Here is a 20371-nt window from a genome sequence, read left to right on the forward strand (position 1 = left end):
AAATAAATTAAACAATATTATTTTTTAATTATATTTTATTATAGTGTTTGCAATATGTATAATTGATAAATGTTACAATTTATAAATCATATCATTTATTATTATTAATATTTTTTATTTAAACAATTTATCATTTAGTTTAAATACATTTAAAACGTAAATATATATTTTAATATTAAATTAATAATTATATTTAATATCAAAAAACATACTAAAGAAATAACCACAAAAAAAAAAAAAAAAAAAAAAAATTCAATTCTAAAAATATATAAATTATTATTATGTTTTTATAAACTATGTATTAAAATTAAATAGTTATATTTTATTTCTTATTTATTACATAATATTTGTTCATCAACATCAAATTTATATATATTACATCAATTTATTATTTACAAATGTACATATTAAATTATATAGATATTATTTCATAATTAAAAATTACTTAATTTTATGAAAAGTTTGGAAATACAAAACATTAAATAGTAAACCTTCTCTAATTGTGTAAAATTAAACAATTAGTTTTACTTATAAAATATTTTTATATTTCAATACATTTCATTTTTTCTTATAGAAATGTGAGTTTTAATATAAAAATTAAAATTCTTAGTTTCATTAATTAAAATATAATATATTTTAATTTTTTATTATAACCATGATTTTATTTTGACTATCAACTTATGTTGTTATCACTCTATCTTACTATTTTATTTCTCTTCCTCTTCCTCCTCTATATTATCTATCCTTTTTTTCCCTCTACATATATGTTTATGTTGTTATTGTTGTATATTGGTATTTATCTCTATCTATATCTCTATCCTAATTTTTGTCTAATGCTAATGATTAAAAATAGTGTGAGTTCCATTTGATAATCAAGATAAGAATAATAAATAGTTGGGGGAGTTATTCCAACTACGTATGGTTCTCTAGTAGCATGCATGGTATGCTTAAACATATCATGTGATACTCCAAATGCTTTATCACTTCTTCAAGTTCTATAATTCAAATATTGGTATAGATATCTTTCCTCATTGCACATAATTTAAGTTGTCAATGTAGAAGGTGCAAATTTGTCTAAAACATATGTATTGATCATAGTATGATATTAAGTACCTAGTGCTATATTGGGGACTTTGGCCTCTTACTCTTGGGCTTAAATGCCCAAAGATATAATAATATAGCACGAGAACTTAACAACAAAATATGAGCTATCCTATCAAATCACAAGCGCATTTGTAGGACGAGAATTTAACAACAAAATATGAGCAATTCTATCAAATCACAAGTACATTTCTAAGCAAAAATTGATACATTCACAATGTTGATTTAGATTCTCACTCATCTACACCTTTACAACCATTATGCGTTAGGCAAGAACTATGACGCATTGTGTCTCTTGTTTAATAAGAGAATTGAATATGTTAAAATTTAAAAACAATCATAAGGCCCTTTACATCCATAAAGTATGGAGCTTAAATTTAACTTTTCAAGAATAACTCTCCTAGAAAATTCAAGGGACCTCCCACTTTATACTAATCCTTAAAAATCTCTGACATACCCGCTGAATTTTTATACAACGCCCTAAGAAGACCACACCCTAAGAAGCTTAATTTGGAATTACGTTCCACTCCATACGCAAAATTCGATCTTCCGTTTATTACCCGCCACTTTTACACACAACACGATTATGTCATTGTACAATTGCAATCCCCGATAAAATTGAATGTCTCTTTTGTACCCTTCACTTCTAATCACAACTATGAAGACGTTATAAAAGACATTACCTTGAGAGAAATGGCTATTCTTTATATAAAATTTTACAACTTCCAGAAACTATTACAACTTTTAAAAAGTAAACTAAAATTTTCTTTATATAAGATTTTGCAACTTTTGAAAAGTAAACTCTAAACTAAAATTTTCTTTATATAAGATTCTACAACTTTTGAAAAGTAAAGTAACTGTTCCCCACACAACACGATTATGTCATTGTACAATTGCAATCCCCGATAAAATTGAATGTCTCTTTTGTATCCTTCACTTCTAATCACAACTATGAAGACGTTATAAAAGACATTACCTTGAGAGAAATGGCTATTCTTTATATAAAATTTTACAACTTCCAGAAACTATTACAACTTTTAAAAAGTAAACTAAAATTTTCTTTATATAAGGATTTTGCAACTTTTGAAAAGTAAACTCTAAACTAAAATTTTCTTTATATAAGATTCTACAACTTTTGAAAAGTAAAGTAAGTGTTTCCCCTTGGTATGGGAACAGTATTCGTGGCTGCATACACGCTTCTTTGACAAGTTGAGTACTTTCATACACCCATTGTATTTAAACTAGCCACCTGAACGTTGAAGCGCTAAATGAATTGTTTCTTATAAATGAGCGCCAAGTTTCTCTCCTCTGTTTCGTATGCATAGATTTCTCTCCTCTATCAATTATTCTACCCAAATAAAATTCTGATTCACATTCGGTGTCAAAATTTTACTGATCTTGAACACACCGCTCACCACCCTTATGTTTAACAATTTTGAAACGTATAAACTGGAGCAGTGAACCAACATTTTTAGTACATTGTGCCATAAAATACTTCAAATTCTTGAAATTTTCTAGATCTTCTCTACATTGTACCATTCAAATCGAAGTTTTTTACGTTTTGTCGGCAATTTTTTTTGTGAATTTAAAACACAATGGTCACAAAAACACACAAAGCTTTTCTTGATTATTTTATCTTTTTTTAAGTATACAAGTACACCCACAAGTGCGGACTTCTTGTATAACAGTTGCTCCCAGAATGAAAACATATGATGAATGAAATTAAAATATAAGATCCAAAAGGCGCCATGCCTAACGGATCATAAAAATCAAACAAGAAGTTTGCAATATAACCACAGAAAGAATAAGGAACATAAGGCATGGTGAACTTGCATTAAAAGAACTGCAACATAGTTGCTGAGTTCGATGTATGGATTTTCCAACTCAAAGTTACATGTAATATCCGGGAGCACCACCATTTTGTGGAGGAGCCCCTCCAGACATTGGCATGTGCATTGGTTGACTGCTATATTGAGGCATCGAAGTAGGACCAGGGTGAGGACTGTGGCTAGATGGTTGAAAAGGACTTATCCCTATACTATTTCCTCCAATCCCTGGAGGAGTTGGCATAGCAGGGCTCCGAACAGGACCTTGTCCTGCGTAAGATGGAGATGATAAAGCATTAGGTCCTGGCATTTGAGAAGATACCTGTGGTTGATTGTACTCCCCCCATCCCTGCAAATGTTGAGGCCCGGCAATGCCTCCCTGCTGTCCACCACCAAATCCATTTGATGAGTAAATTGGAGCAGATGGAGGAACTTGCCATCCACCAACATTGGTTGGGCTGGGAGCTGCTAAAGGAGATGGTTGGCTTTGTAATATGCCAGGTGCTGGGGCAGTATAATCTCTGCTGCGATCATTATTGCCCTGCATAAGATGTGTATTTTGTAAGAAAAAGCCTTCCAAAATATTTTTGACCTTGAGAAAGCATATACATTTTACCAATGCAATTATAGAATAATCGAGTGTTAGAGAAATGTAACCTTCCCCACAAAAATTAGAAGTCCGGCAAAATACTTCCTTCTGAAACTAACCATAAAACATGACTACCTTTACGTTTAAGTCAGTGTGACGAGAATAAGACAGGTGGAGTTTGCAATAACCTCCATCATATATGCAATGTCCTTCTAGCGCTTCCTTAGCAACCACAGCAGTACCAACATCTGGAAGGGGAAGATCATATTAGACTACACAATAATATGTGCTGCAGCCAGACAGTAAAACTCATGAAAGCAAACTGCTTGAAAGAGAATGGGTATTATTATTACTGAAAGCCTAAAAGTGACTACCATCTCCTTAGAACATAAACCAGAACCAAATCCAATAATTTAGAGTCTAGACTGCAATCAATAAAGTTTTCAACAGTAGAACATTTACAACAAAGAAATTCTCCTCTGAACGAATGCGAAAAACAAACCTTAGACATGAGCATGATTGAATGTAACAGGCATTTGATGGTAGTGATTGTGCTTTATCTAACAAATATTATAGTATTAGTTGATTATCATTTTGTATTGTTCACTCTTAGTATTAGGTTATGCATACTGAAGATTTTCATTCATTTTGAGTATCAAGGTAAGTTCTTGGCCACAAACAGCATGGTGCTAAGTTGCTAACCTTCAAATCAGCTTCCTTTTCTTTAAGCTGCCCCTAAAGTGACCCAAATCAGTACATGAATGTCAGTCGAAAGTAGCTGACTATGACACTGCTCACATTTAATTAGTGAAGAATGACCAAGTTTTATCTTCTAACACTTCCTATCTCTTGAAATAATGAATCTCAATCAAGAACAAGGTATTATAAAGCAGAAAGGTAGATGGTTCTGAGATGGACCAGACCTTGGTGTAAAACAAAACTGAAGCAGATTCCTGCATAAACAAAGAAAAACAGAGTTTGGTTAGGACTGTGACAACAATGTCAGAGGCAGCAGGGTGGTCATTACAAAACTTCTGGCAGTTTTGCGGGTAAAAACGGGTAGAAAGGGTAAGATTATACCAGTATACAACAGCACTGTGCTCACATAAGGTTTGAACAGGTCCTCAAATATGCTCCCACATAACACTCTTTCATCACCAAACAACACATCCACATATCTTGGTTAAAGAAGACAATGCTTAAAGAGAATACTTAAAAGGCCATAGAAATGAATAATCACCCTACTAAACTTGATCACAAGGATGGTTGGAATTTGAGTCTCTCTTGGCAACCCATTTAACCAACCTCCAAAACCACTCATTCCCCCAACTTCATGCCCTCTCTTTGCCTTCTGTTCGAGTCTTCCTTTCTCCTTCTCTCCTTGTTTTCTACACATTTATACCCCTTATCCCCTCAACCCATATTCTCTCTTATTGACCATACATTGCTTCTCCTTACTGAGTCTCCCCTTCCTTTTCATTGTTTACCTTGCATTGCAGCCCCACAATTCAAATCCTTACGAGTCCTCTCATACCACCTCTTCTCTTCGCCAAGCTCTTCTTGTCCCCTTGTAACTTGATACCTCGTCGTTATTTCTTCCCATTCAATCTTGTGTATGTTTTGCATATTGTTTGTTTTGGCATGTACATTTCTAGGTATGTATGTATGTAGGCATGCACACGTGTGTTTGTATGTATATGTATAGTGTGTGTGTGTTTCTTGTTTTCTTTTATGCATAATACTCCTCGTATATAGATTTAAGTTGGTGTATATAGATTTATGTTTCTGCATTATTTCTTACTTGCATGTGCAGACAGGCATGGATATGCTACTATTTCCTAGTCGTGTTGTGTTCACCAACATGTATATACATGTGTGCATACACACACACACACACAGACAAACACGTGTGCATACATATCACACACACACACACACACACATCATATGTACATGGTGTGTTTGTTTGTTTATTTATCCTTTTTTTGTTTTTATGGACATTATCGTATGTATATTTAAGTTGATCATATATAGATTTATGTTTTTATGCTTTTTCTTATTCACATGTGCATATATGGTTATGTACCTGCCAACTATCTATCCATGTTGTGTGCATCAAAATGTATATACATGGGCATATATATATATATATATATATATATATATATATATATATGGTAATTTGTCCTTTTCCCATTCTTTCTTTGTATTCGACATATGTTTATACAAGTTATTGTATGTTTATGTAGGGGGTTGCTTGTATCCACAGGCCTCCTATTTTTAATTAATACTGTTTGTGTTAACTGCCTTACAACATTACCTTCTCCACCCATCTCATTAGAGACAGTATTTTTTTTTCACTTCCACCAGGGCAGCTCCATACCAAAAATCCTCGTGTCCCCGGGACAAAATATTTCTGAGTCTCGAGGGTTTACTTTCCTCACAATACTACCACCTCTGCCACATCTGCTGGGGATGCTGCTAGGTTGCTTGAATTATCGCATATGACAATACATATTGACTACAAACTTTGACTTCATGAAAACCAGTTTGTGTTTCATGGGGTGCTAAAGATATTAAGAGTTCCAATTTTCAAGCATCACTTTTCAGCTATACTTTAATTAGTTTTGGTTGATACTTGCTTTAATAAAAATTAAGATTGTTTTATTTAATATTCTTAGAATGCTGTATTTAGAATTCTCGCTGATTTTAGATGTTGACAATATTTGTTTAGTTCACCACTTATTGTTGAGCTTATTATTTTTTAAAGTCTATGTGACTAGTTTAGCATTTTTTTTGTTGTGCAATCTGCTATTGTAATTAGTTATATTTGGGGCGAAAAATCTATAATAACTGTCCTATCCACCATCTGTAATAATTCAATCAAGAAAGTCCAAAATGGTATATAAAAGTATTTACTTTTGATTTTCTGCTGGTAATTGATTTCATGCCGCAAGAAATAGCTAGGTGAATTGACTGAAAACTGTATGCATTTTTCTACTGCTGTGACCAAGTTGCTAATTGTGAATCAGAAATTCAAATAAATTTATTTGTAATTTTGTAGCAGAAAGGGGTGCAAATAAATAAACCAAGATGGTTGCATAAAATATTTTTTTTAAATACTGTTGGTGAATTAGTATCCAAATGTTTATATTTATTATGGATCATGAAGCCTAAATGTGTCTGCAATTTGATTAGCTAGCCATTATTCAAATATATGTAATAATTGTGGATCACAGAGCTTAAATCGATGTGCAATTTGATCAGCAATTCTCCTTGTGGCTGCAATTAAATAGGCATTAAGCTTATGCTCCTTCAAATTCAAGGCAAAGCAACATTCAAATGCCTTCCTGTGGAAGGACACAATTTGTTAAAGCTATTGGCCAATAGAGAAAATTTCTTGTTAAGTTAAACAAATTGTATCCAAAACATTTTCGTTGGGAAGATACCTATCATGAAAACAAAATATCCAATTACATCAACCATTTGTTTTCATGCCAAAAATTGGATCACAACTGTATCAAAACCTCACACTTACTAGAGCTCCTCTACCTTCTTCTGATCATTCCACCACAAAGTATCCATCTTCATGTGTTAATGTAGGGCAAATTTTAGTTTCCAAGTATTTTACCAACTTAACAGGTTAAGAGACCAACCTGGGACCACAAAAGAGAATGATCAAAATGTGATTGGAAGAGGATGAGTTCAGATCAAATCTTCCTTGGTGTCGGGAATATTAGATTTCACATTTCAAGGGGATCACTCAAAGATTTAGACTGCTTATATGGGCACATTATATATTGTCCCTTTGTAAGGGGTAGGCATTATGAATAGTATTGAACTCAAGTTTCCCAGGTCAGTGCCAAGGACTTGCCACCATAATTCACCTCTTTGATTCTATCATTAAACACATTTTGTGATATGAATTGAAAAACTAGGACTTAAACTTTCAGACAGTCCAGAGTCTAGAGTGGCCCAAAACATTTGGCAAGCCAATTTTCAAGCTTATCCAATGCCTATAACAATTATCTTTCACCTCATTTTGTACGTTAAAAGGAATGTACAAAAACTGTCAGTGATTTGGCTCTTGGTTGAGGGAGGTATGTTTTCGTTGTCTTCATAACCTTGAAAGAGTTCACTTCCAATTATCCTTAAAATCTCACACATTGAAGATGGGGCGGGTACATTAAAGCATCTAAGGCTTCAATTTTAAGCTTAGTCACAGAGTTGGCCAAACATTCTGTATGAAGTTCAAAATTTGATGATGTCTTGTAAAATCTTCCAAGCAAAAACATTTCAAAACAGACTATGAATTAATAAAACCTGAAAAAAAAGATAAAAGTATAAACTTTAAAGGCATTACCTGGATATTGAATTAAAGCTTGAAATCCTCCATTCTTCTCAAATATAGCAATCTTCTGAACAGTGCCAAATGACGAAAACACCTAGCAACTCAAAACAGGAATACAAATCATTCCCTGCAGTAGATCCTGAAACTTGATAGTTCAATCTCCAATTGCAACTGATTAAAATGAATAGCTGACTACCGTGTTTAAAACATCAACTGTCACTGCATATTGCATATTTTCGATGGACGCGAGAAGAACATTACTCTCAAGCTCCTTTCTCTTTCCATCAGGTCCTATGGTAAACTGGAATGTTGATAATCCTGTCAGTTAAAAGAACACAAACAGAAGTAATACCTAGAACATTCAAACAAATATGACTACACAGACCTGTCCATCTATTGCAGAAGGGTTCACAGGAAGGCTTGGATTAGTGTAGTCCCTGCAGTAAAACAAACGCCAGAAGCAGGGAATATTGAAGTTAGACATAGGATTAATAGTTACCTTTTGTAACAACTCTGAATATGTATCAATAGTCTAAAATAGGAATGAAATCCAAAAATCTTTGCAGAATTGAAAGCTCAGAAAAATCTATAAGATCGATTTGCAATAATGAACCGAAAATTCATATGTTACAATTTGCATCCTTACATTTCTCAAACTAAAATATATTTCATTTAATAACAAGAAAACCTGTTGATACAAAGGACAGGGTACTAATCCAAAAATGTATGATGTAGCTAGGAAAACACAAGTTTAGATATATAGTATCTATTAAATTAATAATCTTACATGGAAGCACAGGATTAAAAAAATTCCCTGATTTTCCTGGTAGCAGATGGGAATTAGAGTAGGCTCTTAGTATTTTTAATCCATTCAATGTTTCAGTACTGCTGATAGCAACACTTTTGTGTGTTTTGTAGCTATCTTCAAAAGAATCAGAAAGTGACTTCATTTCATCTGCTTCATTACTGCAGTCCTCTTTGTAAACTTGCCTTCTAAATGTGGTACCCAGCAATTCAAGACTGGCAACTGCTCTTCTAAGAAAATAGATTTAATGTTGACCTTGGAGAAAAGTTCAGACACTTCTCAATTTCTTCGCAATCTAATCTGTGCTCAGCACCAATCATCCACTGCAACTCGCTAATGGACAATTGTTTTTCATACACTCACAGATATAGGACCAAATTTTAATGGAAGTTCATTGAATAGTAGAACCTTGGGTTCACTATTGTTGGACCATATGGATTGATTTCTCTGAACATGCCATTCTCTGTATTGGTGAGGGGTCTTTTGTTTTTGTCAATCATTGTCAACCTACATGAGAAATCTTGGATTTATTTGAATGGTTCAAAGGTTTAGTCCATAGAGAATATTTTGACAGGAGTTGGAAGGTTGACTTCCTCAACGTTTAGAACCAGCCACCAGATATAAGCTGTCCGATATCTCCATAAAAATATAAAAATTAAGGGAATATGTTAAGATTTTGACCAGCCTGTAGACATCGATGAGATCCTTCTGGAAACTTCTAACCTGTTAACCATGGCCAACCAGGTAGGATTCAACGCACTCATATTAATCTGGTATTCAATACATGGATACATGTACATTTGTATCCACATGGGATGGAAGGTATAAGGAAAATCTGTATATATGCTCATCAAATTAGCATTTATGTAACAAATCTCTCCAGTTACGGTGGAAGACTTCTGATCTCTTCTCAAATAGCATTCATAGTGATTGCATGGTTCTGATATATTAAGTGCAATTATTAAATGCTTTCAAATAGATGCACAAAAAAGATGTGCAGGAGTAACTTAAATTGGGGTGATTAAACATCACATAGCAAGTTGAAAATTTTAACATAATTGATTAATAAAGTCTTCTTGAGAAGTCTTTCTCCAAATTCAAGTTTAAAGGTTCTATCTGTTCTTGGTTTTACAAGTACCCTCTATTACGAGGTAATTGGTAAATACTTGCTTGTTAATAACAGAGACCGAAAGGTCAATTTATACAAAAGAATGAGACGATGTTTCCTTAGGAAACGATCGTAAAGAATAGAAACATTCTATTCCAGAGAAAGCAAAAAACGAAAGCAAACTAAAGCTAAAGATATTTACAAGATAACCATTAACTAATAATAGACGTCTTATCTATTATTGTAATACCCTCCCTTAATGGTTAATCTATCTAACACACCAAGCTGTCCTCTAAATCTGACAAACTTATCAGGACCAAGAAGCTTGGTGAGAATGTCTGCAGTCTGATCTGTGGTAGGAACATACTGCAGATCTATAGTCTCGTCTTCAACCAGCTGTCGTATGTAATGACAATGAACATCCACATGCTTGGTTCGTTCATGGAAGATTGGATTCCGTGCTAACTTGATAATGCCTTCGTTATCAACAAACAGAGTAGTCGGTCCTACTGGTGACATCTGCATATATCCCCAAGCATCCGACGAAGCCAGACAGCTTCACATCCTGCCTTAACAGTCCCTCTGTATTCAGCCTCTGTAGAAGAGAGAGAAACTGCCTGCTACTTCTTGCTGGTCCATGTGACTGCACCGGATCCCAAACTGAACACATATCCAGATGTTGACTTTTTATCATCAACAGAGCCTGCCCAATCTGATTCTGTGAACCCACTGAGTTTAGGATTAGAACTCCGAGAATACAGAAGTCCATAATCAGAAGTGCCCTTCACATAACGAAGCACACGCTTTGCTGCCATCCAATGATCAGCCTTAGGAGCTGTCATAAAGCGTGAAATATAGCTGACTGCGAAGCTGATATCAGGCCTAGTAGCAGATAGGTAGATGAGGCTACCTACTAGTTGCCTATACGTAGTATCATCAACGGAAGGAGAATCAGACTTGGCTGATAACTTGAGACCTTTCTCCATAGGTGTAGATGCAGGTTTGCAATCCTGCATTCGGAATTTGTCTAACAAGGCCCTGGCATATTTGGACTGAGAGATGAATATACCAGAAGACTGTTGCCAAACTTCAACACCTAAACAATAATGCATGAGCCCAAGGTCAGTCATATCAAAAAACTGGCATAAGTTATGTTTGATTCCCTCAATCAAAGATGCCGAACTGCCAGTGATGATCAGATCATCCACATAGATAACTAGAAGGATGATGTCACTGTTAGTAGTCTTGATGTACAGATTTGAGTCTGAAGAACTCCTCTTGAAGCCTTGATCACTGAGGTACGTATCAATCTTGATGTACCATGCCCGAGGGGCCTGCTTCAAACCATAGAGAGCTTTTACCAATCTGAGAACCTGATGGTCTTTACCAGCAACCTTGAAACCAGGAGGTTGCGTCATGTAGACCTCTTCATGGAGATCACCATTCAGGAAAGCACTCTTTACATCCATCTGATGGACCTTCCAGCCAAACTGTGCTGTCATGGCTAGGACTAATCTGATGGTGCTCATCTTTGCAGTAGGAGCAAAGGTCTCCTCATAATCAATGCCCTAACGCTGAGAAAAGCCCTTTGCCACTAAACGAGCTTTGTACTTATCCAAAGTACCATCTGATTTGTATTTGATTTTGTAGACCCATTTGTAGCTAATGGGTTTCTTCCCTGGGGGAAGATCAGAAAGGACCCAAGTGTTGTTCTTCAGCAGGCTCTGGTGTTCAGATTGCATGGCCTGTTCCCACTCTGGAATTCCTTTAGCCTCGGAATATGTTTGAGGTTCAAACATGCAGTAGAAGCAAAGGTCTCCTCATAATCAATGCCCTGACGCTGAGAAAAGCCCTTTGCCACTAAACGAACTTTGTACTTATCCAAAGTACCATCTGACTTGTATTTGATTTTGTAGACCCATTTGTAGCTAATGGGTTTCTTCCCTGGGGGAAGATCAGAAAGGACCCAAGTGTTGTTCTTCAACAGGCTCTGGTGTTCAAATTGCATGGCCTGTTCCCACTCTGGAATTCCTTTAGCCTCGGAATATGTTTGAGGTTCAAACATACTATGAATGTTGGCCATAAGAGCAAAATTAACAGAATCTGTAGTTTTGCTCTTTTTCCGAGCAGTTCTCCCATCATTGAGCTCATCATCATGAAGATCAGCAAGTGTCTTAGCCCACCACTTAGGCCGGAGAGGAGAATGACCAACAGTAGTACTAGGAAATGCTTGATCAACAGGATCCTGATCAAAAGAATCTGGATCAAACTCAGGTGAAGCATCTTCAAAACGAGGTGATCCTGCAGGAGAAGCCGGAGGTGTCTGTACAAGTATCACTGGCAAGACTGGAGCTGGAGGAGCTACTGGAGCCCTCCCATCAGGTGGACCTAATGGAAGCTGAACTCCCAAATCATGAACCTGCATAGGCTGGTTTGCTGGATCAGGAACAGGAGAAACAGGCATGAATGGTCCTCGCTGCTCATCAAAGACTACATCGCAGTTGTATATGAGACGAGATGTCTCAACATCAATAAGGCGGTAGACTTTGTGAAGAGTGCTATATCCAGCAAGCATCAGTTTCTGACTTTTGGCATCCAACTTGGTGCGTGAAGCATCAGGGATCCAAACAAAAGCAAGAGAGCCAAAAACCTTCAGGTGACTGATTCTGGGCTTGCGACCTGACCAGGCCTCTTCCGGAGTTTTACCTTTGACTGCCACTGTGGGTGACCGGTTCAACAAATAAATTGCAGTGTTAATTGCTTCTGCCCAAAAACGCTTCGGAACATGTCTGTGTTCGAGCATGGAACGAGCCATCTCGGTGATTGTCCTGTTCCGACGTTCAACTACACTGTTCTGTTGTGGCGTGTGGGGTGTGGTGAACTGGCGTTGGATGCCATGTGTATCCAAGAAGCTGGAGAAAACATTTGAACAAAATTCCCCCCCATTGTCTGATCTAAGAGTAATAATAGATTTCCCAGACTCTTTTTCAACTAAGGGTTTAAACTTCTGAAATACAGTAAATGCATCGGATTTCTTTTTAAGGAAATACACCCACATTTTTCTACTGAAATCATCTACAAACAACAGAAAATACCTGTACCCAAGAATAGAAGGAGTGGCCATAGGGCCGTAGATATCAGCATGAACAAGCTGAAGGACTTGAGAAGCTCGCCAGGAATCGACACTGGGGAAAGGTGTGCGATGTTGCCTCCCAGCCTGACATGCGTCACAAACTCCAAGGTGTTGGGTTTGAATCTCTGGCAAACCAAGAACAAGCTCATCCCGAGCAAGTTGTGAGAGATAATGCATATTTAAGTGCCCATATCGCTAATGCCAAAGTGTGCTGATGGAAGATCGCCGAGCAGCCATAGCTAAGTCCTGAGAATCACCAGAATCAGTAAGTCTGAAAAGACCATGATCCTCAAGACCAACTGCAACAGTAGACTTAGTCGCTCGATCAGTGATGGTGCACTAATGTGAACTGAAGGTGACTGCCAAGTGTGGAGAATGTCGCAGCAACTGACTGACCGAGAGTAGATTTAGTTTCATCCCTGGAACGAAGTAAACATCAAGGAATATGAGCTTCCTCCCAACAGACTGAATTTGAATGTTGCCTTTACCAACAACCATGTACTCTTCTCCACCACCAAAGATAATAGAATCTAAATAAGGCTGGTAGTCAGTAAACCAGTCTCTACGGTGAGTGAAATGTCGAGAGGCACCCGAATCAATGTACCAAGCAGATGATTGCACATGATCTGCGGGTCTTTTAGCCATGAAGGCGTAAAAGGCGTAAAAGGCAAGTTCCGCCTACTCAGTGTGCTCTGCACTGTTCGCTTTGGGTTGCGAACCCGATTGCTTAGACTGGGCAGCTAAGCATTTCCGACATGCAACCTTCATGTGACCATACTTGTGGCAATAGTTGCATTGAATGTTCTTCTTTTTGGTACCATCGGATGCTGGAGCAGAAGACTTCTACTGAGATGGTTGCTGAAACTTGCCCTTATCCTTCTGAAAGGATTTCGCAGCAAAGGCTTTCTCAGTGGAGGTGGAACTGGAGCTGCTACCGAACTGTTGTTTCCACCAATCTTGCTGAAGTAGCAAGGTGCAGAGATCAGTGAACTTTAGATCAACACCAATAGATGTGATGTTGAGAGTCTCGATAAAATGCTCATAGGAATTTGGTAAACTCCGAAGAGTGATTACCACAATATCCTCTTCCTCCATCTTGTGACCGATGGCAAGTAACTGATCACGGATTTCCTGAATCCGATTCAGGTGTGCCTGGAGCGAGGTGCGCTCATCCATGACAATAGAAAACAGAGTGTTTTTCAGAAAGAAGGCTCTGCTCTTGTCGGAAGTCTCATGAAGACCTTTGAGATGTGTCCAGATTTCGGCCGCTGTCTTGCCGGATGGAATCTGAGAAAGCTAGTCATCAGCTACGGAGAGTTTGAGAAGCATTATTGCCTCTCGATTGTTCAGATCCCATGTATCTTGATCAGGACCCGAAGAAGTCGGACGCTGCTTAACACCCAGAACAAGTTGATCGGTGTTTCGATATTCGAAGATTACGATGATGCGTTGCTTCCAGGGTCCATAATTGCGACCATTGAATTTGGAATTATGCTCGAGCAGAATATTTGTCAGAGATGCCATGGCACGTTTTTCAATGAAAACTGTGAAAATCTGTGAAGGCACGTTCTTCGAGGCAAAAATACGAAAGACCCAAAAGAATCAGAGAATGACCCAGAAGAGAGCTCGAAAAACCCAGAAGGAATCTACTGTCGTTTTTTGAATCCGCTGGCTCAAAAATCGAGGCACCCAGAAAAAACGGACGACAACCCAATTGAGGTCTCGAAAAACCCACCAAGAATTTGCAAACAAAGTATTTTTTCGACCCCAAAAATTAGGGTTTCGAAAAAAAAGGCCCTAGCTGAAAAAAGCTTGAAAAAACTTCAAATTTCTTGATAAAAAATGGTCAAATCTGCTTCCCAGAGCACGATGATAGACTGAGACGGCTACGAGCATGAAGATTTGATACAGAAACATGCAGATTTTCACCCCAAAAACGCGAGTCTACTAGTCGCGCGGTTGTCAGAAATGATCTCAAAAAAAAAGGTCTTAGATAAAGATCTGAACCAAAACTGTCGATTCTGCATCTTTGGTAGGAAGTACAAACCCCTGCAACTACAACATGAGCCTCCAAATCGCGCGGGTGCAGGCTGAAGACACGAAAATGGAGTGTAAAAAAAAAATGCGATGTTAGGCAAAAGAAATCGCGATTTTCAGATACCAGCTGAGAATGGTACAAAACGACCACGATTTTCATGCAATTTGTAGACCCGAGTTCAGAATTTCTCTACACAGAAAAACCTAGGCGGGTTTTTGGAGAAAATAGCTGAAATAATTTTGGAAAAATTTAAACAAATAATTTCAAGAAGAAATTATAAATTTTAACAAAAAAATTTAAGCATTTAGCTCTGATACCATATTACGAGGTAATTGGTAAATACTTGCTTGTTAATAACAGAGACCGAAAGGTCAATTTCTACAAAAGAATGAGACGATGTTTCCTTAGGAAACGATCGTAAAGAATAGAAACATTCTATTCCAGAGAAAGCAAAAAACGAAAGCAAACTAAAGCTAAAGATATTTACAAAATAACCATTAACTAATAATAGACGTTTATCTATTATTGTAATACCCTCAGTACCTAACAAATTCTTGCCTTTTGTGGATCTTCTGCTATTAATATTGCAATTGTTTCTGATATATTTTAGTATTGGATGCTGTGGTTTATCTTGTACGCATATCCCCATGTAGATGTATCAAATATCAGAGCTTGGACCTATGTAAGATGGTTAATAAAATTATTATAGACTCGAATAAAGAACCTTTCACAAATATATTTGAAAATTATTTCCTGCCACCTTGTTGTACAAGATAAATTCCAATTCAAGGCTAGGATTTAACTCAAACTCAGGCATCATTATTACTGAGAAAATTGATAGGCTATATCCTACTGCAAGGTTGCACGGAGATGGGGGTACTTGGGTACTTAGGGTACAGTTACAGCTATTTTTCAAAATTGGGGGTGAGGTACTTGGGTACATCAATTTCTTTAATATAAGTTAATATTTAAAGGAAAAACTGAAAATATGAGTCATGACAATGGTTTTTCCAACAGTGATAAAGTTTACAGATGTAATGTATTGTTTTCAGTTGCAGATTTGGAATATGTTTGTAATAATAATATATGCTAAATGTTTAGATGCATAACAGAGAAGGCAGACTTTAAAAATGAACAAGAAGATCAGAAATCAAATAACAATTGCAAATTAGAAACTTCTTTCTTGAACGGAGATAAAGTTTACTGTAAATCAGTATTGTATCAAAGTTTCAAACTGATTACATATTGAATTAAGCTTAATAAACAACAAGCTTATACGTCACAGAAATCAGAAATCTTAATCAAGATCCTCAGCTATGATGCTCTCCACTGAGTAACCAGTGCTTGGGTACATGGGTACACATCCTAGGAGTGTGGGTACGTGTACCCATGCAACATAGTATCCTAAAGGTTGTTATAATTTTCCTAAGTGACATATAACACATCCAGGTATAGAAGGCATCTGCCTCTCTTATTATTTCTTTTACTTTCTATTATCCTCTATTAGCATAGTTCTGTATTTTCTTTTAGGACAATAATTTATGTAACTAAAATCATCTCGTGCAAAGCTTCCACTCCTCTAAATCCATATTATCTGGTTTCCAAAAGTGTACTTATGACAAAACAATTTTCTCAAATCTCATCATATCCCACAATATTTAAAGTAAAGACCATAAATAGCAAAGATTGGGATGAAATACAACTCACTTTCTGCTTGTGGAATGTTTGTACACATTCAACATATAACTTTCCTTTCTTCAGAGAAATATACATATGCCGTATTGGTATTGAGATGTTTACCTCACACATTGGCTCTAGAAGACTTACATATGCTTTTGAACTTTATACATAATTACTAAATAGATAAATTGTTTATTTCCAGCATTTGTACCTTGGGACGACATGATCTATTGATATTCAACCATATTTAGAACACGAATCAGATTATTTTCACAGGAATATACCCTTTACTAACAGAATCAAAACTTTGAAAAACAACTTACAAACTCCAAAATCATATAAGGGCAATTTCAAGTAAAATGCCAGCATGGAAAACAGAATAATCTTACCTGCTCCGATGACTCTGAAATTTGACATTCAAGTCGGTGTGTGCAGAAAATGATATTCGCAGGTGGCACGAAGTCACATGATCTGGGAGCAAATATCTAAGATCCAGAATAGAGCACATACAGTTGCAGTCAGTTAATACTGTAACTATATACTAGGTCTTTCAGGAATTGTTCTCAAATCCTATCATATTTCTATTGTGATATGTTTATATTGTTTTTTAAGTTTTAACATACACAAGAAATATAGAATCACCTTGGAATGCTTCTTCCATCTAACGCATTTCTTGCAGCAGTAGCAGTGTCTGGATCAGTAAACTGCACCAGTGCCTATCCAACAGAAACTCATCAAGATAAGTATTATACCATATATATTATATTGAATCTACAACACAAACACTGAAGTCCAGAAGATACTAACATATTATCCTATTCCCAACCTGAAATCCTGCACTCTTCTCAAACGTAGCAATCTTGTGCACAAAACCAAAGGCTGAAAAGACCTGTAGCCAAAAAAAGTTGCAAATTATGTTTGAGCTTTTCAACTCTAAAACTTACAATGATGGGAAATTTACAATTTATAGTTGTTGCTAAACATATAAACTTCAAAAGAAACACTAGTTTGTAATTTTCATCCAAATACTGGGATACAAGACTTCAAAAGAAACAATAGTTCGTAATGTTCATTGGAAAACTGGGATACGACAATTAACTTATTTCCACCAAATTCAAGGTCCTACCACCTATTGCATTAACAGAAATGGAAAAATCAGAAACAAGCTTTCAGGCATGCAGATAGTTCAAAGAAAAAAAATTACAGTGTCCAAATCAATTACATCAAAAAAATATTTTTTATCTATTGACATACCAGACTACAAAATGACATTAGCAACTAGGCTAAATTAGAGACTAAAATACTAACTAAGAAAACACGAACTAGCTAATTTCTGTTAAAGCAGACTCCAAATATGCAGTTACTCAATTTTTTAGAGGCAGAGCTCCTTCAGCTTTCATACACTGGGAAACATGGTTTCTAGAGGAGATACAAATGAATTCCTAAGAATCAGAAAATTTTACAAGGCTGTACCACCAGGAAACATATAGTCAAAACTGATGTAATGAGGTTGAACAGGTGGCTGAAAATAACTGCAGAAAATACCAGCATCCAGTTATGTCCTAGCCTTGAGATTTTAAAATCAAATGAGACAGATAAAACAGGTTCTAGAAATGTATATTGATACAATATTACGAAGGGCACAGACATTCAACGATATTAGTCCAGAAACTAGGATTCTACAACCAAGAAATTAGGTACGATTTATATTCACAGTCATATAACCTAGAGCATCAACTTAAAATACAAGACAAAATTTTCTCTAAAACAATGTCTAAAAATAAAGGCATAACCCCATTCCTTATCCAACAAAACCAGCAATAGTCTTTCGTGCATGCCATCAAAGAAAAATGAGTTTACAAGACAAGGGGATTCCAAAATAACTTAAAATATTCCACAACAATGTTCTGAAATAAAAAAATATATTCCTGCATGTATTGATATCATTGTAATGTGAAAAAACTAATGTTAGTAATTAGGATATACTAGAGAAAGCTAATGCGAATCAGGCAAACAACTGTAAAGGCAGACCTAAAGATAGAAGTTTCTCATCTTCAAAAGGGGATCATCCTCCAGGTTATAAGGACCATAAACTAGGTTTTTAGGACAGAGAAGAAGATGAATCAATAACATTTCGAAATATTGAGGGTTTAGGGTTAGGAGCAGTAGGGCAAGAGACAGGGTTAAGCAAAACACACGTGCGTTCTCTCCCAATGCAGTAGGCTGCCATCGAACATGTGTCCGTCACATGAACCTCCTGATAAATGTAGATTTATGTCAAACATAGGCCATAACATTAAGTATAACCCCTTGTATGTAACTGTAATACACAAGACAATCCACATCAAAAAGCTTACATATCTTCTACCCTGTTCCATTAAAGATGTCAGAAATATTAAAAAAGGTTCTATCTAAACTGAATAAAATTTATATTGGTTTGATGTAATACCAATTTTCCTGCAGCAAGTTGTAGAACCACCACAATAGGTGGTTCAGAAACTTACCAAATGCAAGACATCAATGCTGACATCCCCAGCCTCGACCCCCTCAATTGTCACCAATAAAACATTGCTGGCAACATCCCCAGTGCTTTTATTGTTTACAATTTCTTGCCTATTTGAATACTGCAGGTAAACGCTTTTGCCTCGTACCTGAGCTGGCTCTGATGATGAAGCATAATATGAAACCATTGCAATGGCTTGATTCAAATCTGCCTATAAGTACAAGAAACAGTAACTTGGAGTTAGCAACTTCAAATAAAAAATGTATGCTGTATATACAAAAGAAAGTAAATAACCAAGCTCACTCTTATAATGATGCATAAAAGAAACTATTGCAATAGCTTAATTAAAATCCCCATACAGACACCAAAAGTCATGACTAATTGCTAGCATAGCACAAATAAAAATTAGTCAAAAAAGAAGACCCAGGTCAAGCATCCTATTCTACCTTTACCTAATCCATTCATTAAAATAATTTTACCAACAATCATGACTTTAGATATACAAAATATAATTTAGGCACTGTGAATATGGAAATAACATATATTTAGTAACATATTGTACATTTAAAAATGAAGCGAATATGTTGTTTCTTAGATTTTCTTGAAACAGATAGCTTACTTGATCCATAAAGATCTGGAGAACATAATTCCTCTACAGCATGATGCTTTCCCACAGTACAAGCTATGAATAATACCCTAGAATCCAGCAGAGCAAACCCACTGGCTCCCTTGTAGCAATAGTTTTGAAACTACCAATACCCTTGTAATGGCGGCTTCAAAACTGCCGGATCAGCTTCACAAACATGTCTTCTGATAGGGGAAATTTCATTCCAATGACAGGAACAAGAATATGAAACAACCAGAACAATCATGTCCATTCGAATTCTCAGCAAGAAAAGTTTTTAAACACAGGACTAGGTTTTTCCAGTACCTATAAGAAGACGTGGAGATGACAATTAAAATCGTCAGAGGGTTGTGAGAGTGTTGAAATGATTGGATTGAGAAGATCCCAGCTCTGAGGACTGTCAACTTATCAGTGGGTGTAGAAATAAGGATTTGATTACATCTACTTTTTGTACTTATTTGTTACAGATCTAGTAAGATTTGGTAGACAAGCAATTGCTGCTACCATTAGGCTTTGCCCCACCCGGATTTGCCAGGCCTACGTTTAATGTTGTTGAATTCAACATTCACTTGTTTCAGTGTCAAAATTTCTGCTTACAAATTTCAATACCCA

At 36.1% G+C, this 20371-nt stretch overlaps 1 protein-coding gene across 1 annotated transcript in view; it reads right to left on the bottom strand.

The window, feature by feature from the left end:
* Positions 1-2697: 2697 nt before the first annotated feature.
* Positions 2698-20371, bottom strand: part of LOC149537182 (polypyrimidine tract-binding protein homolog 1-like) — a 41851-nt gene continuing 24177 nt past the window's right edge. The window contains exons 2-10 of the mRNA XM_089807328.1: positions 19136-19345; positions 17458-17520; positions 17274-17347; positions 17021-17116; positions 8253-8304; positions 8064-8168; positions 7880-7961; positions 3652-3764; positions 2698-3468 (exon numbers count right to left, since the gene is read on the bottom strand). Coding sequence (XP_089663454.1) covers positions 2992-3468; positions 3652-3764; positions 7880-7961; positions 8064-8168; positions 8253-8304; positions 17021-17116; positions 17274-17347; positions 17458-17520; positions 19136-19345 — 1272 coding nt within the window. The 3' untranslated portion in view covers positions 2698-2991. The remainder of the gene's footprint in view (positions 3469-3651; positions 3765-7879; positions 7962-8063; positions 8169-8252; positions 8305-17020; positions 17117-17273; positions 17348-17457; positions 17521-19135; positions 19346-20371) is intronic.

Source organism: Cupressus sempervirens, chromosome 10, assembly GCF_028749045.1.
Source record: "Cupressus sempervirens isolate cs-2001-9-10 chromosome 10, ASM2874904v1, whole genome shotgun sequence".
NCBI lineage: Eukaryota > Viridiplantae > Streptophyta > Pinopsida > Cupressales > Cupressaceae > Cupressus > Cupressus sempervirens.